Here is a 24,268-nt window from a genome sequence, read left to right on the forward strand (position 1 = left end):
CGCCCCCATGGTCTTCTGTGCTCCTCCAGGAGCATATTTTGGGGAGCAAGAAAGCCTGTGAGCAAAATGAAGCCCTGTTTGTGAGAACAGAAGTCAAGTCAAGTAGTTTGCAATCCACACCTAAACACAGATGAGCAAATGTGGAATCCTGGAGCAAATATGGCAAGTACTGCATTCCTCTCCCAGTCTTGCTGTCACCACACTGCCCAGCACTAAGCTATGCTTTGCCTTGGTATTATGCCCAAACCTGGGCTTCTGGTTTGTCACCCCAGACAAACCATGAGTGATAGGCTAAGAACAAACCTTGTTTACAGCTTGTGGTTTACTTGAAGCAGGACAAACCATAAGCGAGGGATTTGGACATAATCCTAAACCAAACTACAGTATGTGTTGTATTCAATTAGCTAGAAATCTGTGCTTAAGAAGTTTGTCCTGGGCAGGACCTATTAGTTGAGAGAATTGGGAGGAAATAGGAGGAAAGAGTTTGCTAATAATGTGTTTTATTGCTATGAATAAGGATTTCCTTAAGAATCAGTTCAATTTATTTCTTATGGTTAAATGGGTAGATATAAAACCATGGCTTACCCCAGCTAGTGAAAATCCATTTACGCTTAAACTTAGCTCCATTTATTTCAGTGGGTCTACTCCAATTATGACTTAGTTGGTGATGTTTAGAGAAGTCCCTATATATTGAATTTGTAACAATCTAATATTATATGCTATAGGGACTTCACTAAATACAATACAGAACTGCATCTATCGTAGAACAAATTGGAGGATTATTCAGCAATTATGTTGCATTCTAGTAAGGTTAAGTAAGTCTCATGGTTGTTTGGTACAGTATTTGCAGTGTTGAAGGACTGAACAATTTAGAAAGTGTCACTTAATATTAACACAAGTCTTAGTCAACTTTAATTACAAAAGGTCTGAACAGGATTATGTACATAAACCAATGCTGAACTTTAATACACAGTGTCCAATATACAATATATATATTAAAATGTTTACATTTATAGTTACCAAGAGGGATGATTGAAAGAACTTGATATTAAAAACCCCCAGTAGATAGTGTACCTACACAGAGCTATACATTAATTAATATTCAGTTTATCATGATTTTCCCGCAGCCAGGCATGATATACATTCAGCTTATGGTCTTGTGGCTGTACCTGAAAAAGAATAAGGATGTTAACCATTTTAATTAAGAAATACAAAATTTGTATTAAGCTCAGAGTCTCAAGCACACAAATGGAAACCATTCTTGGCTTATTGCCATAATTTCAAGTACATTTACTTGGAAATAAGTCCCACTGAACAGCTTTGGGCTTACTTTTGGGTGAACAGGAATATGCTCACGCAATTGTGTTTGCTACTACAATACAAGGGAACTCTAAATCTTCACGGTGAAGGGTTAAAGGTTGGGGATAGTCCAGCTTTCTCCTCTACTCTGATGCCTACAAAATCTTCTGCAGAGCTTATTGCCACATCTTCTGCATGGCATGAGCGCAGCCAAATGGCAGTGCTACATTGCAGGAAGGAAACATGGGACTCTGCACACCCACCCCATCCCAATGCTGGTTCTCAGACTATTGCTTCATAGCAGATCAGAGCTGTACCCACTTGCTTTGTGCAGTTGTGGTTCAGGCTCATTTACATGAGAGGGACTGAAGGGAAGCAGAGCCATCTCAGCTTTGCGGAGAGGCAAGCTCTGTCAGGCTCCTCCTTCCAACAACTGCCGCCTGGCAGCAGCCGTTACACCAGAGGACGATCGTTGGCTGACAGATCAGCAAATTTTGGCTCTTCTCTCTTTTTTGTGACTGCTTTTTGCTATAGAACAGGGTAACCTAGAGCTAGTGCCTGGGTTTGCTTTCCCCCTCCTCCCTCCCAAATGCTTTTCCTTTAGTGTCCTGTCTTTTAGGCTGCAGGCTTGAGAGTAGTGTCTTCTTATTGATTGCTCCAGGAAGCTTTTTTGGTTTGGTGGATGAAAAATCATTTAATTAAAAACAAATAAAGGAGAAAGGACCTGCCCTCATCGTAGGTCTTGTACCACATGATTAAGGGCTTTTTGTTCAAGGGCCTTGGTCATTCCATTATATATTTTTAGTTATTTATTAAATTTGTATACTGCCCTTCATCCATAGATCCCAGGGCAGTTCACAACATAAAGATACGAGATAAAAACCACAAAATACATAATAAAAAGAACAACAACAAACCAATAACCCCATCCATCCACTCCCACAACACATTTAAAAGGGTATCAGATGTTATTCATCCAACAGGCATTATAAAAATCAAAAGCAGAACACTTAATCTTTCATTGATTTAAGAAGATGGCAGCATCAGTTACCTCTTTCCACTCATTGATGCAAAAGATCCTGTAAGAGTCGTTTCCATATTTTCCAATCCCATGCAACTCAATAGGATACCTCCACTGTTTGACCAAGTATTCATCTAGGGAACAAACAAGCAAAAAACGTACAATAAAATATCCAAGACTGGATTCATTAAATTCACCTTTAAAATTTGTGAAAGCATGCATCTTCAAATAAGAGGTGAGCTACACAGAACTTATTTAAAAAACAAAAAAGGGTCAAAAAATGGGTGACATCTAACATTTGTCACTCTTGGGAATAGTCCCAGTGAAATCAATATACTAGATTCCAATGGGTCTACCCTGTGTGTGACTTAGGCTGTGTATGCACTACACCTTTAAAGCACCTTTGAAACACATTCTTTATTTCAGAGAACTCTGGGCACTGTAATTTATTAAGGGCTTCTGGAAATCGACACACTGTGTTGGGTACACAACCCCTGGTAGGCTGATACTACAAGGAATCACAGCAAGTTATTACTAGCATGCTACATTGATGCTGATGGAAGTGACTAGAACGACATCTATAAATACAGTGGGGCCTCGCAAGACGAAATTAATTCGTTCCGCAAGTTTTTTCTTCTTGCGAGTTTTTCGTCTTGCGAAGCACGGTTTCCCATAGGAATGCATTGAAAATCAATCAGTGCGTTCCTATGGAAACTGCCTTCAGACCAGGTCCGGGGACAGTCTGTCCCCCGACCTCTTCTGAAGGCTGGGGGGGGGGACAAGGGCTTTTCTTCCCACCGCCAGCCTTCAGAAGGCTGTTCTGAAGGCTGGCGGTGGGAAGAAAAGCCCTTCTCCCCACCTCCCGCCCCGCAAGCTCCGGGGAAAGGAGCGCTTTGCTGCCGCCCACCAGCATTTTAAAAGCCCCCGCTGCCCCGGGGCGATTTTAAAATGCTGGGGGTCGGCAGCGAAGGCTTCGCTGCCGCCCGCCAGCATTTTAAGATCACCCGGGACAGCGGAGAAGTCTCCGCTGTCCCGGGAAGGCAGGCGGGGGGGGGGAGCAAAGACTTTTGCCCCCCCGCCAGCCTTCAGAAGAGGTCCAGGACCTCTTCTGAAGGCCGGCGGTGGGTGAAAGTCTTTGCTCCCGACCGCCAGCATTTTAAAAGAGGTCCCCGGAGATTTCCCTATGGGCTTTCTTCTTGCGAAGCAAGCCCATAGGGAAATTCGTCTTGCGGAACGACTCAAAAACGGAAAACTCTTTCGTCTTGCGATTTTTTCGTTTTGCGAGGCGTTCGTCTTGCGAGGCACCACTGTAAAAGATACAAGTTTAGAGTTTCAGTTTTCTAAACTGCAAGACACAGCATAGAAGACATTAAAATGTAGTGTCACAGATGCAGTTCTATTGTCACAGATGTCAATAAGATCAGCAATCTTTTTACAGCAGAAAGGAAATGTATAAATGCTGTATGTGGACTTAATTTTTTTCTCAACTTCCCCACTTCCTCATTTGGTAACCTCTCAAAACTTTTTTTTTAAAATGTTCTGTGCTTGGGTAGTTCAGCAATTCAATATGGACGGTTTTCAAAGGGGAAATGTCACCACTGTTCTCCAATCTTTCCCCTCCCACTCCAAATGTTGCCTCAAGGTGACATGTCTGTGCTCACTTACTGAGGAGGAAGCCTCATACAACACAGCAGAATATAAACCTGAATAGGATTGCACTGTTAAAAATAAATAAATCCTAATGCCAAATCTCTCAAATATATTTTGTGTTAGTTCTATGGATCTGAAGAACACCCAAGCTTATATAGAGACAACCTTGGAAAAAGGAACTACCAGTAAAAGAATAAAATAGAAATGCAGTTTCATGTGCAGAGCATGTGTGTTCTCATTCCTCTGGATCATAGCCTTTAGTGTTCTAGCTCAGTGGCAGCTGGAAAATCGCCAGATCTTGTCTCAGTCATGAATTCACTAAGTGGCCTTTAATACACCACCATCTCTCAGCCATGGCTTCCCATCTGTGATATGAGGATAACAACACTGATCTACTCTGCAGGGCCGTAATTAGGATTTTATGAGATAATGTACTCCTTCTAAAACAAGCTATAACATACATTACATGCCAAGAGTTGCTACCTGAAAATTTGATGGTGGTCTTTGCTCTGAGTTCATAAAGGCCAAGAGGTTTAAGCAACTCTGACATTTCCTTCCAGTTTGCAGCTCTTGCGATTTCAGGTGAAGGATATTTCTTGAAAAATTCCCACAGCACAGGGATGGCCATCTTACCTAGTCAGATATAAGACAGTGAATAGTAGGGTTCCTACTGAATTTCTTGGCAAGGCTGGCATAGGCACATATGCTGAATTGCTAATATAGATAACGTCTAACCTCATGTAACAGCTACTAAAAGTATCAAGACTAAGAAGCATCTTCTTGAATCCTGCTGCCAACGTGTCTTCTGGCCACATGTATGTATAGCAAAACAGACACATGTGTTTACTACACATTACAATCAAATGACTTCCACAGGAGAAAATTAAGAGTTGTGTGAAGAACTCCCGCAGCACAGAAATATATTTTGTGTTCAAATACAGACACAGAAGATGTGTCATCTCAATTTTTAAAGGTATGCATGATCCCAAACTTGTATAATACATTCAGGAAATGGCAAAATTTAGGTCCATTTTAGTCAACCTCCTTATTGAGCACTCATCCTGATTTGTTTAAAGGGCAGCTACACAACAACAAACATTCATACTGATTTGCATCATGTCTTCCCATTAGTCATTATTTCATCCCATGCTTTTCAGTGCATTTCCCATCGTTTTCCTAACCGTTTTTTATGTATTTGTTGCACTAGGATGACAGAACTGCAGAAACCCAAAGTTCCAGTATGTGTTGGAATCCCTCTTGCACAAAACGGTGTCATCATTTTAGTAGCCCTTTTTCCACTTCACATAGGTCAAGGTCAACATTGGCCCTTTTCTCTCTTTCTGGGGAATGTGTGTGAATCAAGCATAGCCATTTACCATCTAGCCAACCCTCCATGGGAAAAACTGAAGTAATCAGTTCTGCCCACATATGAGATTCATGAATGCTCCCTAGCAGCAGTGTAGGACTGTATAACTGGAAAGATGCTCAACACTGGTGTGTTTGCAAGTGAGGGGCTGGGCGGGGGAGAACATAAGTCTTGTACCTGAGGTCTTATTCAGAAATATAGTTGCAATGAGAAGTTTCCATGGATCATGAAAGAGTGTTTCTTGGACCAAATTAAAAGGAGAACGAGGTGGAGTCCATTTCCGAAAGGCCTTCCTTCTAGGTGGGCTTGGAGCTATATATAGAGAGAATCAAAATGTGAAATTCAATTGCCTCTTTTATTTAAATACATTGTTTTCCTTAAATCAATCTGTGTGTATAGACAGAAGCAGAAAGAGGATCGTTTTGACTGCCTCTTCCGGCTCTAAGGAGCCTGCTTGCTACAGAAACAGCTCTTTCAAGAGCCCAGTGGGATCAGCTGCAGTGAACAAGATCTAAGAGATGCCTGTCCATGTTGCAAGCCTTAATTTTCATTTGCCCAACTAAGACTGCAATCCTTACTGGGAATTGTGGTTTGTTTAAATCCCACTTATTAAAGTTGGCTTCTACAATATCAGTCACCATAGTTTGATTGTAGTTTGTCCTGAAGCAAGAGTTTTAAACAACTACAATTCTCCCAAGTCTCGCTGTAATGAGGAACTAGGGTTTGTTTAACATTGGAAGAAGCTTCTGATAGCCTCTGGTGCACAAAAAGAGAGAACACACAAGGCAGTGTCTCACAGTGGCTTATTTACATAGTGAGAAACCATAGTTTCCTAGGCTCACAGTTAGCTATTTTGATTGGATATCTTACTATTCAGATTTAATTTACTCTCCCAGTACCAAACATTTATGAAGTGCTCATATCAACCAAAAGCTGGTAATAATCTGACCCATTAATTTTACCCACTACATGGAAAGGAGTAAGAATTATGGATAGTTGCTGTGTAATCTCTTCTTACCTCACATAAATTCTACCACAATCTAAAGCACTTATATTTGGAACCAAGTACCAATAGGTTAAGTGGGCTTATTTCAAAATAAATGCGTGTACTTTTAGCTATGCAAGTGAGAAATACCGGTACATTGTATTTACTTTTGACTAAATATGGCTAGGATTGGTGTGCAAATTATATTGCTAAATCTTGTAATCCCCCACAAGGCATTTTCACAGAAAGCATTTTTTACCTCCTTGAATGAATTTACTAGAAAAATATGGGCTGGTTTTCCTTCTCTCTACTTGAGGTCTTCGAAAATGGTCCTCTAAAATGTTGAAAAGCAAAGTAAAAAACAAATGCAGATATATATATATAATTCATTGTGAATTCGTATAAAACTAAGTACTGCACTATCTTTATATGTGCCATTCTCCTACAGAGGATCTTCTATCATTAAAGAGTGGTGGATTGGGAGCCCACTGTAGTCTATTCCAGCAACTACACTGGCTATGTTTGGAAGATCGTTTCTCAGCTTAATAAGCAAAGATGTGAATAAGTCTTCCTTGCTCCTTTCTTTGGGCTTTATCCAATGTAGTGTTAAGTCAGGGTTCCATCAGCTCAAGAATACCTGCAATTGCAATGTGACGTGGGCCATGCACTGGAGGGGAGGATTTCTGTCGCTCTAGTAGGACGAGTTAGTAGAATATCACCTTTCGTGCAAGTGGGAACAAATCAAGAAGTCTTCCATTAACTATGATTTCCCATTTTTTCTGGACCAGGGAGCTATGGTTAATGACTTCAAAGCCATGATTTGAAGCTGACTTATCCAGGCAAGCAAGAGGCATTTATTATGGTTCAAGGAAAAAGAGAAACATTCTAGCCAGGCAAAAGCACTCGAGGATGCAGGGACACTGACAGGGGATGGCAGACTGGAGAGAGTCCCAAGGACCAGACAGAGCTTAGACGGTCACATTCAGCAAAGTCATGTGAACACACTCAGGTAGACAATACTAGCCACACCAAAAGCATAGAGCATGAGGCAAAGAAAGTTCATTTGTACCACTGGCCTGTGATTATCTCCATAGGAAATTTAGAAAAGAGCTCTACTCTGAAGAATATACCTTTTACTGATGTAAAATGGCTCTCATCACTGGTCTGTGAGTCAGTAACTTCCATATCGGAAGCAATGTTTAACTCCTGGCTCCCTGAAGGCACCCTGTTTCTCTGGTTTTCCAATTCTGAAAAGTTTTCATCAGCTGCTACAGAAACTACGCTGGTGGGATCCTCATCACATTTTAAAACTTCTGTGCTTGACTTGTGTTCCAAGACAGCGGCTACCGGTCCAACGTGCAACTCCACTTTTGGTTCAGAAACCAGCAGCTCGTCCTTTAAGCATGTTTTCCTTTTTCTTGAGCCTCTCTGGCACACTTTATGGACACTGTTAAAAATGTATGTATCTTTTTTTCTTCTGGGATTTTTAACAGTTTCTGCCCTTTGACTTTTTGGGGTTCGTTTCCTCTGTCTTGTGTTATAGGCACCATCCAGATTCCCCATTTCTGAACCGCATTTAGCTTTCTTAATCTGGGTCGTCCTCTGAGCAGCACTCCTCGCTTGGGCTTTGAAACAGGAATCCTTTGAGGGGTCCTCTGCAGGAGGCCCATCCTGCAAATCTGGCTCACCAGCACTGGTTTGAAATTCCAAAATCTTATTTTGCTTTTCTCCACTGCTTTGCGGTCCAAGATCTAGAGTCTGGTTGCTAGTGATGCAGTTCTGTCCTTCTGACCCCAGACCCCTTGTGCTTGATTGAATACTGTCCCGAACAGAGACAGAAAAATCGAAGTCCTCTGATTTAAGAACAGTCTCTCCCTTCTTTTTAAAGTAATCCAAAAGTGCACGTCTGGATCTGACCTTCACTCCTTGGGGACTAAAAGGGAAAAAGACCATCAGGTAAAAAGAAGTCAAACGGCAACGTTGAGTGGAATGCAGCGTTGCACAACAGGACTTCACCTGCTTCTTCTCCCCCCTGCAGCAACTGCACCCCCAAAATCAGCTCTGGAGAGTCGGAGCAGGTTCTGAGGGCATGCAGGGGTCAGCAGGGGGAAAGAGAGGACGGTGAAGTCCCATTGTAGGAGTGTACTTTTATTCCACTCTCACATGGAAAGGGTTGGATACAAATTGTCAATTGTAGCCGCCCTATAGATTATACAGTGGTGCCTCGCAAGACGGAATTAATTCGTTCCGCAAGTCTCTTCGTCTTGCGAGATTTTCGTCTTGCGATGCACGGTTTCCCATAGGAATGCATTGAAAATCAATTAATGCGTTCCTAGGGAAACCGCGTTCAGACCAGGTCCGGGGACAGTCTGTCCCCGGACCTTTTCTGAAGGCTGGGGGGGGGGGGAACAAGGGCTTTTCTTCCCACCCCCAGCATTTTAAAAAACCCCGGGACAGCGGAGGACTTCTCCGCTGTCCGGGCGATCTTAAAATGCTGGCGGGCGGCATTTTAAAATCACCCCGGGACAGCGGAGGACTTCTCCGCTGTCCGGGGCGATTTAAAAGCCCCTGGGAAGGCAGGCAGGGGGGACAAAGACTTTTGCCCGCCGCCAGCCTTCAGAAGAGGTCCTGGACCTCTTCTGAAGGCGGGCGGGGGGGGCGAAAGTCTTTGCTCCCCCCTGCCTGCCTTCAAAAGCCCTCTGGGACAGGCAGGCAGGGGGGAGCAAAGACTTTCGCCCCCCGCCCGCCTTCAGAAGGTGTTCCCTCCCCGCCGCCCGGCTTCGGAACGATGCTCCGAAGCCGGGCGGCAGGGGCAGGTGTTCCCGCCCCGCCGACCGGCTTCGGAGCACCATTCTGAAGCCGGGCGGCGGGGGCAGGTGTTCCCGCCCCGCCGACCGGCTTCGGAGCACCGTTCTGAAGCCGGGCGGCGGGGGCAGGTGTTCCCTCCCCGCCGCCCGGCTTCGGAGCACCGTTCTGAAGCCGGGCGGCGGGGGCAGGTGTTCCCGCCCCGCCGCCCGGCTTCGGAGCATCGTTCCGAAGCCCGGCGGCGGTGGGAGGAGGCGTTCCCGCCCCACTGCCCGGCTTCGGAGGAGGTCCGAGGACAGTGGGGAAGACGCGCTGCGCTTCCCCGCTGTCCCGGATATTTCCCTATGGGCTGTCGTCTTGCGAAGCAAGCCCATAGGGAAATTCGTCTTGCGAAGCGCCTCCAAAACGGAAAACCCTTTCGTCTAGCGGGTTTTCCGTCTTGCGAGGCGTTCGTCTTGCGAGGTACCACTGTATTGTGGAAAGACAGACTATACATTTTTCAAATAAATGTATATTTTGGAAGATCAAAGTTGAAGCTCCAATACGTAAACTATTTGTAAGCTGTTATAAATGCATTTACAGTTAAACAGTGGTGCAAGTACAGCTGCCTTGGGAATTGCAGCAGAAAGATGAGATACAAATATTTTAAATGAACACGAACTTAGTATTTGCAAATATAAACACAGATGTTTTATATAGCTTAGAATCCATCAGCATGACGCTTGGTTGGAGTACTAAAGGGGAACACAAAACTGTGTCCTGACCGGATATGTGTTTCTAATCTTAAGGAAGGAAGGCTATATGGAGGATTTGAAGTTGTTGCTCAGCTGAACACTATTATTCTTTGGAAAAAAGCTGTCCAATGCCCTCTGCTTCTCGAGAGCCATGGGGGCAGGGGCAGGTTACAACAATGCAGACTTTGAGTCGGATGAGAAGAAAAGAGTGATTATAATGCAGGAGATGGGGAGAAAGAGGGGGCTCAAACTGTGGTTAAGAAGGAGGAACGGGGGGCTGCTGTGTTGTGGGGGCTGCTGCTGTTGGTGGGTCACAGCCCCATTTGTCTTGATAGACCATTCACCCCTGGATATGTAGATGAAACAGTACAGAAAATTGCATCTGTCAAATTTCTGAATGCCAGGTTATTGTCAAAGCCATGAGAGTTCTGTCAGAAAACAACAGCAATCCCACATAACCTCTTCCTCTCTTTAGTAACACTTCAACAAGCTTAAACATAAAACAGTATATTTACACTTCTCCCTATTATAAACATAATTATGACACTATGGCTCTCAGTGCACCAAAATATCATTTGGATGACATAAGATGTACAATGTCAAAATTTACCATCAGCACTACTGTACCTGACAAAATAGATGTCATATCTCCCTTTTGTTTTGCCAGACTGTCTTTGCTTTATTATCCTTTCCCATCCTTCAGGAACAGCTTTGCGACACAGCGGAGGCAGGAAAGATACAGTTGCTTCAGACTCTTTGCACCAAGTTAGACTTTCTGTGATGGTCTCAGTATCTTCCTCCTTGGGATCAACACATTCCCCTCCTGCTGTTATAAGATGCCCTTTCTCTTTGTCTGCATCTTCAGTCATGTGCCTATTACCTATATCACTGAAAGTGAATTATCAGAATATCAGAACAAGCTTCACCTTTTTGTAGCCTTTCCTTAAATAGACATTCTAACCTCTCAATCATTTTTAATGCTCTTTTTTTTTTTTTTTGCATCTCCTTCACATTTCCTTTTCGGTTGTTCCAAAACTGGTTTATTTCTGGCAGAGTAAGATGCAATAAATTTTGCTCCTAAATGTAGAAAAATAAGGTACAACTTAAGCAACGGAGAACCCTGGTTTTGTTTTTTGGCATGAAACACCAATTGCCTAAAAGGTCTGGGTGAATAAGGAGGTCTCCACTGGTGCTGGAAACGAAGAGGGTGCCAGGCAAGCCTTTCTGGGGAGGATTTTCTATAGCAAGGGTGCCATCACTGAGAAGGCCACCTTGGAGCAGCAGCCCACCTTTCCTCCTCATTTGGTGGGAGCACGCAAAGCAGTGGGAATGGGAACCAATGGGGCAATAGAAGCAGGAGGCTAAGAAGTTAAGAATGGTTTTATTCCAGTTTGCAGTATTGCCATAGCCCTCAATCAGACAGAAGACCGTCATGTCAAGACAGCAGAACACCGGCCTGCCATTTGTCAAACTGCCGTGACATCACTGCATGCAAACCAAAGGTGATTATGGTGAGGGTGATAATAGTTGCTTGCAAAGGAGGATCACAGCAACTGGCCGAGGGGGGCGTTGCCTATTTCAAAAGCCCCGCCCTCGCCACTCCCTCCTGTGTTAAGTCCTTACCTGCCGTCAGGCTGCCCCGTCGCCCCTTGAACCAGCGCCAAGGACATCTTTCCTCTCCTCTCTTGCAAGGCGCAAATTCTCCCGCGCCTGCTCGTACGGCGCGTGCGCATTCCTAACACACGCGCCGCCAACCCACACAATGACAGTAACCAAGAGATCGCTCTCTCCTCTTCGCGCCGGGATCAAACCTCGCGAGCAGCGCGAATACACCTGAGCGGGCTTTTGCGCACGCGCACTTTCGACACAAGCTCCTCCTCTCTCCACACCCTCGTCCCACCCGCCCCTAATATTAATATTGCGCGTCCTCCCCCGGGCGTCATAGAAAGTGTGGTTGGGGAGAGGGGGGCGGGGAGGAACTCGGTGGAGAGTTCAGACATGCGCAAGAGGCGCTTCTGCGCGTGCGCACAACCACGGGCGCTTCGCTCGTCGCTTTCCCCCCTTGCGCAAAAGGAAAGGAAAAAAGGAGGGGAGGCGCGTGGAAACTGCGCATGCGTGTTGCCTTGGGTTGCAGCCCGGCGTCCTATGTACACAAATAAATAAATAAATAAATGAAAGCGGGAGTTGGGCGCTGGGGGAGGGGCAGGCAGGGAGGTCGCGAAGGGGATGCGCCGGAGGGGGAAACATGCGAGCTGCGCTGACCTGGAGAGATAAGGCCGAGCAGTGGTAAGAAGAGTAGGGGCCTCCCTCTGACAAGCCTAGAGGGTGGAGTGGGTCCGTGAGGGAGACCGGGGGGGGGCATGGAGGGAAGGAAGGAAGTGGGGGCTTCGACCTCCAGCCAGAAAATAAGGCCTCCTCAATCAGCTCTCCCTTCCAGCATCACCAACAGTAAGCGAGTCGTGAGGGGGACGGCGTGCAATTTTATCCCGCTCGCGGCAGGCAGCATAACACCCCCGCAGCGTCCCTCACGTCCGTTTCTGAAGGCAAATGAGTTAATGCAACCAACTGCAGCGGCAGCAGCAACAGCAAAAACAACTTAGAAAGATGCTTCCACGTTTAAACTGAAAGCCACAAAGCTGTTAAGATAATGCTTTTGCTGCAGAAAGGGAGCGCGTGGGTTTCCCCTTTTGGTGGAAGGGACACAAAGCGGGACCCTGGCAGGTTTCAGTTGTGTGTGTGTGGGGGGGGGGTGCGCCTCCTAGAGCCTGAGGTGCTTTACCTGCATTCGTTGCCAAAAGGGGCTTGTGGCTTTTTTTTTTGAGGCGGACAGGCCCCTCTGTCCCCTCGACGGTCCTGTTGTGTCCGTTGATGTAACGTTAGATCTTCCCCGCTGAGTTGATGTTCTTACGGTGCTCCATCGGTAGGACTGGAACCCAGCCAGATGGGCGGGGTACAAATAACAAAATAATATTAAAAATCCGCAATGGCCTATACTGGTTGTTTTACTCGCTGCCTCAGTTCTTGTACTGGGCAGGTGGGTTTCATGAGGAAACTTTAACAAAATAAACAGTTGATGCAGGTTCGTTTTCCCCCTAACCCCGTAGGTAATATATATTGCTGCACATCATCTTAAAATTCTAATGCTTTGGTTTAATTGAGGTGTATCTTTTTTCATTTTTGGTACTATCTGTGTACGCTTTGTGACATTGGTCTTCAGCTGGTGGGTTGGGACTCACCTGATCACCACACCAGCACCATTACTGCTGGGTCAGACCATTGTCCTGTAATCCACCACCTTTTCCTCACAGTGGCCAACCACAATGGCCTTTGCAGCAGGACATGACAGCACTCTGCCCACCTGTGATTGCCTCTAATATTGGAGGTAGAACATAGCCACCTTGGCCAGTCACCGTTGATAGCCGTGTCCTCCATGAATTTGACTAATTCTCCCTTTTTTAATGTATTTTTATTAAAGATTTTCTTGCTTTACAAAAGTATGTGCAATGTCTCTTTCTCTCCCCCCCAGTAACATTTTTTACAGATCAGTTTCATTTGTTGAGACCATCACTGCTCTCTGTGGAAGCAAATGCCATAGTTTAACTGTGCACTGCATTAAAAACACTCTCATCTGTCATGAATCTTCCAAAATTCAGCTTTGTTGGATGAGCATGATTTCTAGGGGTGTAAGAGTGTGGGAGAAAAAAACATATATCTAGCCACTGTCTTTATACCATGTGTAATTGTGTAAACGTCTATCTTGCCACCTATTACCTTTTCTGGAAACTTTAAAAGTTCCAAATGCTGCAAACTTTCTCCTTAGGGACCCTTCATCATTTTGGTTGCCCTTTGAGTATTTATAACTCTCATTGGATACTTCAGTACCACAGCAGAGAACAATAAAATAAAGCAATATTAAAAGATACATAAAAATATAATATACAATAATTACAACAGCCATAAAAACAAGTGTTTGGCTGAAATGTTGATTTTTTTTTAATCCCCAGTTTTGTCTAGAACAGTGTTTCCCAAACGTTTTTGGGCAACGGCACACCTGTTTACCGGAAAAAAATCTCGCGGCACACCACCATTAAAGCCCCGCCCCCGTGACGTCAGCGCGCAGCGTCACGCCGGGAGGGACGCACAAAAGTGAAAGTTTTTTCCCTCCCCCTTGCCGGGGTGGGAGGAGGCAGCAGAGCGAGGGACTGAGGGGCGGCGGCAGCTGAGGCGGCGGCGGCTGCGATAGCGGGCGGAGGAGGGGGCGGCGGCGGGGCTTGAGATCATTGTTGTTGTTATGGCTGCTGCTGCTGCTGCTGCTGCTGCTGCTAGGGGATCCGGGGACGTGAGCAGGCCTGGCCCGACCCGGGTTGAAGGAGGACAAGCCGGCAGCGCGCCAAGTGAGTTCGGTTGCGCGCGACGGCCCCCGCTCCCCCCACCCCCGCCGGATCCTCGCCGCCGCCGCCTCTCGCCCGCCTCCCTCCCACGGCACACCAGCCGATGTCTCACGGCACAGTAGTGTGCCGCGGAACACCGGTTGGGAAACACTGGTCTAGAATACGTACTGTACATTTAACATAGATAAATCGTAATGGCTAGAGTGGCTAAATGAATAAAGTCAGTGTTTTGATGTAGTGCTTTGAGTATGTAAATTGCAGCCTTTTGATTTGGCAGATATGAAATGTCTTGAAAATGGTATGATTGAGGAAATGTACGAATGACAATTGTGGTATATGAATATTACTCTGAACCTACATCCACAAATTGAATTCTTTTTAAAATACTCATTCTGTAGGGTAGTGATCTATATCTAGAGATCTTGTTTTTTATGTACCATATGGGAAAATATTGGGGATACGAGGAGTTTGGTGTGCCATTTAATACCTTCCTTTGTTTTCACAGTATATATGACCTTGCTTTTAAACCTGATGGAACTCAACTAATAATTGCAGCTGGAAACAGATTACTGGTACGAGGTTTTCTTTAAAAAAACAACCCACCCACCTTTATTTGTTAATTAACATCTTGAAATATTTGGTAGATTAATTTATCAAAAGAACTCTTATTTCTTTATTATTTACTATAACACATATGGTAATCTATTGAAAGAACTCTTATCCCTTCTCTATTTAATGTAACACATTTTTTAAAAAAATCTTACAACTGTGATGTAATTTGACTGTGTTAAAAGCTAATTACTTTTTAGCTATTTAACATCTTTAAACAGAGAGAAGGCTCTTGTCTTTGTTTTGATAAATTAAGCTGAGCTGGAAGAAGTCAATAGTTATTTTAAGTAGATATGCAAATTATCTGTCTGCATATTTCATAGATGCTTTTTTTCAATTTCCTAATGTTTGTCATCATTATTTGTAAAGATTGCCTCTAATTTCTTGGTGTGAATTTATGAATGGTTTCTAAGTACATGATGTAAGAAGTTAAGTGAAGGTAGGTCTACACCAGCCTTGCAAATAAGCCCATAAAGATACTAGCATGTGGCTTTTGTTTTTCATGCCTGAAGGCTGGTGGCCTGAATTTCCATGCTGGTTATGGAGAAGAGGGAAGTTCCCTTCTCCAGGTCAGTATGGAAATACATGGTACTAGCCTCTGCTAGGGAAAAAAGGTTCTAGCAAGTGTTTGTGGGAAAGGGATGGGCTTCCTTTCTTTTGTGACCAACATGGAAGCTAAGCAGACTGGCAGAGGTGGGACAAAGAGACTCATTTCTTCTCTGCCAGCCTGCTCACTTACCTGTATGGCAGGGACCATGCTAGCTGGGGCTGATGGAAGCGTAGTTTAACAATTATCTGGAGGGTTGCAGGTTCCCCATTCCTGGTGTATGGAGTTTCATGCACTCACCTCCATGGAATTTTTTCTTGCTTATGACAGTCAGGAGATTTATTAAATGAAAGGCTAGTCTCTACACTCCTTCGATAAGAGGTTGCTATGCGCACTTTGGAAATTGGTTTGGAGGGGTTGGTGCAATGGTATTCAGAGCTTGCTGAAATAAGACTTTCTCATAACTTTTCAGGGCTGGATTGTCCTTTTAATACCTTTCATTTCTAAGCCCCAAGGAGCAGATTCACTGCTCCTAATGTCAGCTCAGTCTGGTGCTGGCTAGAAGCTGTAACACAGGAATTTATTCTTGTATCTAGAAGAAACAGAATAGACCTGCCCAGCCCTACTCTGCTTTACCAAACCCAGGATCCCCAGTGGCCTTTATTTGTAATCACACTGGATATGAAAAGAATAGGGTTAGGCTGTTCGTCCTGTTATAATGCTGGCTTCTATGTGTCAGTCCATTAAGAAAATTACTTGTTGGGGTTATGTTTTAGAAGTCATGTAACTGCTACTTTAAAAAAAAAAAGAATAAACAGAAGAGAGCCTGTATCTGGACTGAGAAACATAGGAAGCTGCCTTGGTTTGTCTAGGGCTATAGCGTTAATTTGTGCGTCTAATTCTTAGAGTTATCTCTTTATTTTATCTCTACAGGTATATGACACTTCGGATGGAACATTAATCCAGCCCTTGAAAGCACATAAGGATACAGTGTACTGTGTAGCTTATGCCAAGGATGGTAACTTAAAACTTTCTGGATTTTTTCAAACCATTAGCATTTGATCAGGTTTCATAGGAACAGAGTGCCATTTGCATTTATATCCAGTCTATTATTCATAAATACTTTTAAAGAAGAATATCTGTATTGCCAGACAATGTCAGTACAGTCCATACTATGACAACTGAGCTTCATGTCAGACCAGAGTGTATGCAAACATTTGTAGATACAGGTTTGATTCTTGCTCACCTGAAGGCACTCAACTAACAGTAAACAGTGTCATTGCTTTTCTGTGTGCTTTAGACTTACCAGTTGCAATAAACTTATGTGAGCTTCCATAACATTCCCTAGGTAAGCGCTTTGCATCAGGAGCTGCAGACAAAACTGTGATCATCTGGACTTCAAAGTTAGAAGGTATCCTGAAGTACACGTAAGTGGATTGATTATTTTGCATGCCTTAAATAACAGTTTTGAATATGGACTCCAGCCACTATTATTAATAATAGTAGAAGGAATATGAACACGGGTAAGAAGCTAAACATGCAGAGACAAAGGACATTACATCACTTGACCGGGTTAACGGGAGAATGAGAAAACAGGTTGTGAGGACTGTTCTCACTGCATAGCTCTCGAAAGGGTTCCTCTGCAGTTACTGCACTTCTAAATCACATAGTACATATCCATTCTGGATCTGATATTGTGCTCCTATTTTCCTTGTTCACTTACATCACAGAAGCAGATTGGCCCCGTATTGTTTCTGTAAATTCTGCATAATAAACATTATGTTACTGGGGGTGGGGCGGGAGAGGTAACTCCTCCTTCAAGATAACTTCCTGAAGTGCTTCTATTCAGCATTAAAGGATAACAATTTAAGTTGCTGGCCTGATGTGTTCTAGGTAAAGTTTTAGTTACTTATTAACAGCCCATCACAGTTTCCTTGTTTTATAAAAAAATTCCTTCCAGTAGCACCTTAAAGACCAACTAAGTTAGTTCTTGGTATGAGCTTTCGTGTGCATGCACACTTCTTCAGATACCTGGTATTCTTCAGGTATAGAACAGCCTAACCCTATTTTTATTTTGACTATGGCAGACCAACACGGCTACCTACCTGTCCTTGTTTTATGTATTTAAGAAACTTTTATTCCACTCTTAAGGTAAAAATTGTCAAAGCAGCTAACATAGCAAAAACTAAAACAATAAAGAATAAATAAGAACTGTGTAAAATAGTACCAACAGAAAGAGAGCTGAGTCAGATCAGAGCATTACACTAAAACCCAGCATAGAAAGGCTTGGGCAAATAAAAATATATTCCCGTGCCACCAAGAGGACTGAGCATTCTAGAACTGTGATGCCACAACTGAAAAGGCGCTTTTCATGAGCTGCCACTCATCTCTTTTCTGAAGTTGGGGGACCACTCAAAGAAGGTTCTCTGAATGGGGTCTTGGTAACCAGTCAGGCCTGTGTGGGTAAAGTTTTGCTTAAGAGACTCTGGTCTCTGACTTTTGAACCAGCACTGGTGCAGTGTTGAGAATCATCATAGAAGTATCTCTGTATTCCTCCCCTCACCCCACACAATGCTTGAACGCTTTATATTTTCAAATAACCATATTGCACCTCAACTATTTTTAAAGCCTGTTGGATTTTGGTTTCATTTGCACTGAACTCCTGATAGAGTTGGGTGAGGCTTAAAAAAATAAATATCCAAAGTTGTTTATTATGCCTAACCACTTTTTAGATTGTTTTGTTTTAGTGTTTCTGGTTAATTTGTTTTAGGCACAATGATTCCATACAAAGTGTATCCTACAATCCTGTCACTCACCAATTGGCATCTTGCTCCTCCAGCGATTTTGGTACGTCTTCCTCATCCTTAGTTTCTTAAGGCCAAATCCTATGACTTCACATAGCAGTCAGGAATCGATCAGATAGAAATGCAGTGTGTGCTGTACCATAGGTATAGCAGTTCAAGGACCACAGGAAGTTGCAGTACAGCAGCTCAGGCTGTCTATCTGACCCTGATCTCAGGCAGATCTCAGGTATCCAGAGCCAGTCTTGGCTACCATGAGAGCAGGATGCTGGACTAGATGGGCCACTGGCCTGATCCAGTAGAACCATTGATATTAATGGACCTGTGTTCATCATGCTCCAGTACGTTTCCGAGCACAATTCAAAGTGTTGGTGCTGACCTTTAAAGCCCTAAACGGCCTCGGTCCAGTATACCTGAAGGAGCGTCTCCACCCCCATCATTCTGCCCGGACGCTGAGGTCCAGCGCCGAGGGCCTTCTGGCGGTTCCCTCATTGCGAGAAGCAAAGCTACAGGGAACCAGGCAGAGGGCCTTCTCGGTAGTGGCGCCCGCCCTGTGGAACGCCCTTCCAGCAGATGTCAAAGCGATAAACAACTACCTGACATTCAGGAGACATCTTAAGGCAGCCCTGTTCAGGGAAGTTTTTAACGTGTGATATTTTATTGTATTTTTGGTTTTTATGGAAGCCGCCCAGAGTGGCTGGGGAGGCCCAGCCAGATGGGCGGGGTATAAATAATAAATTATTATTATTATTATTATTATTATTATTATTATTATTATTATTATTAATTTCATTGGAACTACTCTGGCTAGGTGTAGACTTAGATACAACAGTTGGTTTCAAATAATCTATCATGTAGAATGCTTTTGACCAAAGAGATAACTGATTAGATGTGGAACCTTCTGGTGCAAAGCATGTGCTCTGTCATTGCGCTGTGGTCCCTTTCTTGGCATTGCTGTCAGATGGTGCATTGTGGCATCATGTAAAGCCATTATGCAGCACATAAGCTGGCAGAGAGAATGTGTGGCAAGAGGAAGGACTTTGGGGAGTTGTATTTTGTTAAGATTTAGGAGCTCTTCTCTTTCACATTCCCTCGTTGTTGTTGGTGTGAATGTTTTCTTATAATGATGGATGGTAACACTATGCTGTTGTTATTTTCAAGGTCTGTGGTCTCCTGAACAGAAGTCAGTCAATAAACATAAAGTTAGCAATAAGATCACCTGCTGTAGGTATGTAAATACTGCGCTCAAATGTAGTTATTTTGTTATTGTAAATATTAAAACATCTAATAAGTTGCCACACGAAAGATTGAGAACTCAAGGCAACATACAACAGAGGTAAAAACAAAACTGAAACAAATCTGACAATACACTAGAATGGACAGCAAAATTGTCCTCTAATGAGTTTGTAGAATTTTATTATGCATTTAATTATAAGATATGGTTCCAGAATGGGTTGGAACAAAAAAGTAAGCAATTAAAGAAACAGATAAAAGCATTAAGTTATAAGGCACGTAAAATACTTCAAAATTGAACAGAACACTACAAATATGTGTGAATAGCTTGCTTTCTCAGATAAAGAATATGTAGGCATTATCATTTTGTGGAAGACCTTTCAAAATCATCTTATAATAATTTTTTATTTGTTTTCAATTACAGTCCAATAATAGCCTCATTATAACAATACCAATTTATAACACAATTATTAATATCAATCGTTCAAATACCAAATTATATAATTTAGATAAAGTGGCTCTCGCGTGCTAGATTTGGTGGTTTGATGATTTTCTTCATTTCTGTGTTCCAAAATCTTATTAATTTCAATTACATTCTGGTCATAATAATCCTTATAGAACAACTGCAATATTAATAACTTCTATTCATGTTCACACCTTAAATGATTTATAAAACTACACATGAGGAATTCAAACTATATCCTTGATCTTCCTGTGTGTGGCAATTATTCTGTTCGTGGTGTTTCTTCCTTTCCTTGTAAGATGTTACGTTTTTCTTTCCCCCGGTTATTGCTGTTATCCATCATGCCTTGAATGGAGCTGATAATCCCAATGTCGTTCCAGAAATTTCTCCATCACTCCGCCCCATGCTTCGTTGTTTTGCAACTTTAACAACAGCTGCAAAAGTCACTCTGTCCCAGTAAATAACCTTTGGTCACCATTTCCCCTCTCAGCCTGGGAAGAAAGGTCTGTCAAACTGCAGACGACTCAATAAGGAACTGTATCAGTTCCTTGGCAGTTCACAGACTCCTTTCATCCTTCCTTCCAACTGAAGACATATGAACAATTATTCTTCCAATTAAATTAAATTCCAAGTTCTCTTAGCTTTATTCAGTTCACATCATTAATAATAAAGGATGGAAAAGCTTCCATCGTAAACGTTTTGCAAAATAGAGCTTCCCTCCCCTTTTCCTTTTTTTACACAGTTCACACAGTTCCGTTTGATGTTATATTCTATATAATCCAATTTCTTCCATCCTCACTTGTACAAATAAAATTTGAACTAACATTGAGAGGAGGGTTGCCAAATCATAAATGTAGAGAATAAAATTTAAAATAAAGAAACCATAAGCTCCCCCCGCAACCATCTTTTGCACTGAATGAAGTCTTATCTCAAGTTCAAACCTTAAAGTCCTTGCAATTGGTTTGTTCTGTACTTTGTCATCTCATCTCTTCTAGCATGTGCCTGTACTTTAGTCCAATTAAGCTCTAATTAACAGGAGAACCTCTGCTTCTTAATGGCGGCGTTGGAGGGTTTTCGGCAGGCTTTTGCACTCAGTGCCTCCCTGCCCTCCGCATTCCATGCCGGAGTGAGAGCCAGGTACCAAGACGAACTGCGAGTGAAGCCCATTCCCCCCTCCATCCCTGGGGGAAATTTGCAAGGATAATTACCCTCAGTCACCCTTGTTTTTTCCTTCGCCAACAATCTCCTGCTGTCATAGGGGCTGGTTCCGTTAAGGCAGAGAGGAACTGGAACTGGAAGCCGACCTTTCAAAATCACTATTCAGTTAAACAGAGGTTGCCTTATGCTGCTACTGCTACATATTCCTAATTAGCATGTCCTCTCCTCCTCGGCATGTAGCTGCAGTTCATTTGGGCAAATGTATACTTTAAAGCCATATTTGTCAGTGCAGTGGAAGAGTTCAAGGAGTATCCTCTTGTGTCCTCTTGAGCCTTTTATGCCCACCTCTAAGTAAAAGGTATAATTTCTGTAGGCCTTGTGACTCTCAAATGTTGAGGAGAGGGGAAGTTTTTCAAACTGCTGTTATGATTCTTGCCCTTTCTCAGTTGGACTAATGATGGCCAGTACCTTGCTTTGGGGATGTACAATGGCGTAGTCAGCATAAGAAATAAAAATGGTGAAGAAAAAGTCAAAATTGAACGACCCGGTGGATCTTTATCTCCTGTGTGGTCCATTTCTTGGAATCCATCAAGGTAAATGTTCCTGTCCCTATATTGTTTGTCTTTGATAGTTTCTGCACACTAGTCTGCATTTGACTTTTAACAGTAGTTCTATAAACATAAATAAGAAATCATTTTGATGAAGCTCAGAAGACTGGTTTAATGTTTTCATTTTCTTGGCAATATCAATAAAAATTCTTAAACTTTCTTCAATTTGAAGGGAATTGCTACTTGCTGAAGTTGCTAAAATTAACTGTTCCTGAATCTTAAAAAAAAACCCCACAGAAATAAAGCACATTATAACTGATCAGCTCCCTCCTTGTCTGCTAATACAACATATGGGATGTGGGTTGGAGGTTGGCTTTGGAATGAAGAATGCCTAATGCATTCTTGGATTGTTGAGACTTTAATAAAATATAAATAAATTTTACGTATTGAAAGGCTGTTTGATGATATTTGTTGCTTATGTGTAGCCCTCTAGGTCAAAGATTCAATATACTCTATCTCAAATAATATACTGGATTTTAAAGCAAATGTAAAATACATCTCGTATAAATTAAACAGCTGGAAGTATAATAAAACTCTGACCCTACAACTTAATCTAGCCACACACACACACACACCCAGCTACTCAGTGCTCTTAGAATGCTCCTGGAAGATCTTTAGTGCTTTGATGAATGTTTCTGGTAAGTGAGTTCCATAGTTTACAGGGAAGCTGTATTTGCATAGGTGTCCTGGGAGATAATAATCTCAGGAGCATGTGTTTGGTTAATTTTAGAGCTTGTAATACAAAGTGGGGAAGGAGGCATATATTTAGATATGCAGGGATTGACTGTTGCATCAAATGATATTTGTTAGCAATTGCACGTTTACCATTGTATGTACACACAAGAGGGAGCTGCAGCAAATTCTAGCTCCTTGGTATATGTTCCTGTATGGTTCTTATGCTGTGCATACATCAAAACAGTTTTATAAACAATTTAAGGATTCATATAAAGTTAATATCCTGTTTCCTACTGTTGCACATTTCAGTACAGTTATACCTTGGTTTTTGAACAGTTTAGTTCTAGAACGTTTTGCTCCCGAACGCTACAAACCTGGAAGTGAGTGTTCCGGTTTGTGAACTATTTTTGGAAGCCGAACATCCGATGGGGCTTCCGATTGGCTGCAGGAGCTTCCTGCAGCCAATCAGAAGTCACGCTTTGGTTTTGGAAGTTGAACAGACTTCAGAACAGATTCCGTTCGACTTCCAAGGTACGACTGTATTTGGAAACAGCTGTATTTTGAGACCATATATAAGAAGAACCCTACTGAACCAGAACCAAAGGCCTAGTCCAACATCTTGTTCTCACAGTAGCCAACCAGATGCCTCTGGGAAGCTTCCAAGCAGCACGAGTCCAACAGCTCTCTCCCTGCTCATCATGCTCTCTAGCAGTGGGTGTTCAGAGGCACACCATCACCAATACTGAAGATGTTACACAGCTATCATGACCAGTAGCCATTCATAGTCTTATCCTCTATGAATTTGTCCAATCCCCTTTTAAAGCAGTCAAAATTTGGTGGCTATTGCTGCATCCTTTGGAAGTGAATTCCATACTTTAACTATGTGCTGGGCAAAGAAGTGCTTTCTTTTGCCTGTCCTGAATCTTCCAACATTCAACTTCATGGGGAGGCACTGAAGAACGACAAATTACTGGTATTTTCTCCAACCTTATCCTTCTCTAGCCCACAGAGGGAAGGTCATGTTTTCCTAAAGCCTGACAACCAACTGAGTTTGCATTGAAGAAGACTTACTGTCCCTTTTAGTAAATCTGGGGAAGAAAAGTTTCAAAAACTACCTGGGCAAAGTGTTTTAACATCAGGAGAGTTGATCTTGGGCTAATCTGTTTTGAAATTTGAGTTTTGTAGCAGTAGGTCATGTGAATGAACAATTGATATTTGCAGTCGATGGGAGAATCTCTGGAGTTCTAGAGAGAGCGAAGAGGAGGAGGAGGCAGGTCACGCCTGTTTAGAGGATATACCAGTTCTGAAGTCCATCACATGCAGTAGTCAGGGTAGTGAGGCAGAGGAAGAAGAACATGAGGAAGATGACAGCCCTAGGAATGCCAGCTCGTGAGTGCAAAATCAGAGAAATAAAACTATAGTATGAAAATAGACATATATTTAAATCTTAGCTTGTTTCTCTCATTATGAATTTATAATTATTGCTTCACAGTATATAAACAAAACAGTATTATATATATATATTTGTGGCATTTATATTCTGCTATTCAGGTGGACTTGACAAAGCAGTTTACATGAGATTGCTACAACAATAAGCATTGCGTGCTTATTTTTAAAATAAGTTATAATAACATGGAAAAGACAGCCACTTAGTCAAAGCTGTAATTGCTTCTCTCTGCTTCCCCGTCAGGGCAATTTGTGGTGATAGAGAAGGGAGGGACCATTACTGGGAGCTGGAATATAGTGACTCACCAGACTATTTCTTTTTTCTCCACTCCACTCAAGCCAAAGTGGAACCGCTATCAGGGCAGATAGAGGCTCCTGTGAAGACTGTTGGATGATAGGGAAGGGCCCCCGCTGGAAACTGGATGATAGCAGCTCATCAGGCTATTTTGTGACCGCCTGAGAGTCCCTTAAAGCGAC

The 24,268-nt window shown here is 42.9% G+C and overlaps 2 protein-coding genes across 7 annotated transcripts in view; one reads left to right on the forward strand and one right to left on the reverse strand.

Moving 5' to 3' along the window:
• Window positions 1-883: 883 nt before the first annotated feature.
• Window positions 884-12,913, reverse strand: MBD4 (methyl-CpG binding domain 4, DNA glycosylase). 5 transcript variants are annotated; one of them, XM_081184209.1, is made up of 8 exons: window positions 12,640-12,913; window positions 10,488-10,748; window positions 7,452-8,254; window positions 6,581-6,655; window positions 5,514-5,648; window positions 4,454-4,603; window positions 2,351-2,454; window positions 884-1,169 (listed from the first exon to the last, which is right to left on the reverse strand). In XM_081184209.1, exons 2-8 carry the CDS (start codon window positions 10,727-10,729, stop codon window positions 1,092-1,094), a joined length of 1,587 nt encoding a protein of 528 aa, XP_081040335.1. In that variant the 5' UTR covers window positions 10,730-10,748; window positions 12,640-12,913; the 3' UTR covers window positions 884-1,091. The 5 variants fall into 5 exon arrangements, 4 of the variants coding, with proteins under 4 accessions (XP_081040335.1, XP_081040332.1, XP_081040334.1 ...); XM_081184206.1 differs by lacking the exon at window positions 12,640-12,913 and adding an exon at window positions 11,484-11,741; XR_014005121.1 differs by lacking the exons at window positions 884-1,169; window positions 12,640-12,913 and adding exons at window positions 1,176-1,684; window positions 11,484-11,741 and having other exon boundaries at window positions 2,051-2,454.
• IFT122 (intraflagellar transport 122) overlaps window positions 11,970-24,268 on the forward strand; it is a 66,583-nt gene continuing 54,284 nt past the window's right edge. The window contains exons 1-8 of one of the 2 annotated variants that reach the window (XM_081183979.1): window positions 11,970-12,146; window positions 14,757-14,823; window positions 16,341-16,425; window positions 16,756-16,834; window positions 18,178-18,254; window positions 19,370-19,436; window positions 21,509-21,655; window positions 23,567-23,734. In XM_081183979.1, coding sequence (XP_081040105.1) covers window positions 12,106-12,146; window positions 14,757-14,823; window positions 16,341-16,425; window positions 16,756-16,834; window positions 18,178-18,254; window positions 19,370-19,436; window positions 21,509-21,655; window positions 23,567-23,734 — 731 coding nt within the window. In that variant the 5' untranslated portion in view covers window positions 11,970-12,105. The remainder of the gene's footprint in view (window positions 12,147-14,756; window positions 14,824-16,340; window positions 16,426-16,755; window positions 16,835-18,177; window positions 18,255-19,369; window positions 19,437-21,508; window positions 21,656-23,566; window positions 23,735-24,268) is intronic. The other variant, XM_081183980.1, reaches the window with a different exon arrangement.

This window comes from Podarcis bocagei, assembly GCF_964188305.1.
Source record: "Podarcis bocagei genome assembly, chromosome: 2".
NCBI lineage: Eukaryota > Metazoa > Chordata > Lepidosauria > Squamata > Lacertidae > Podarcis > Podarcis bocagei.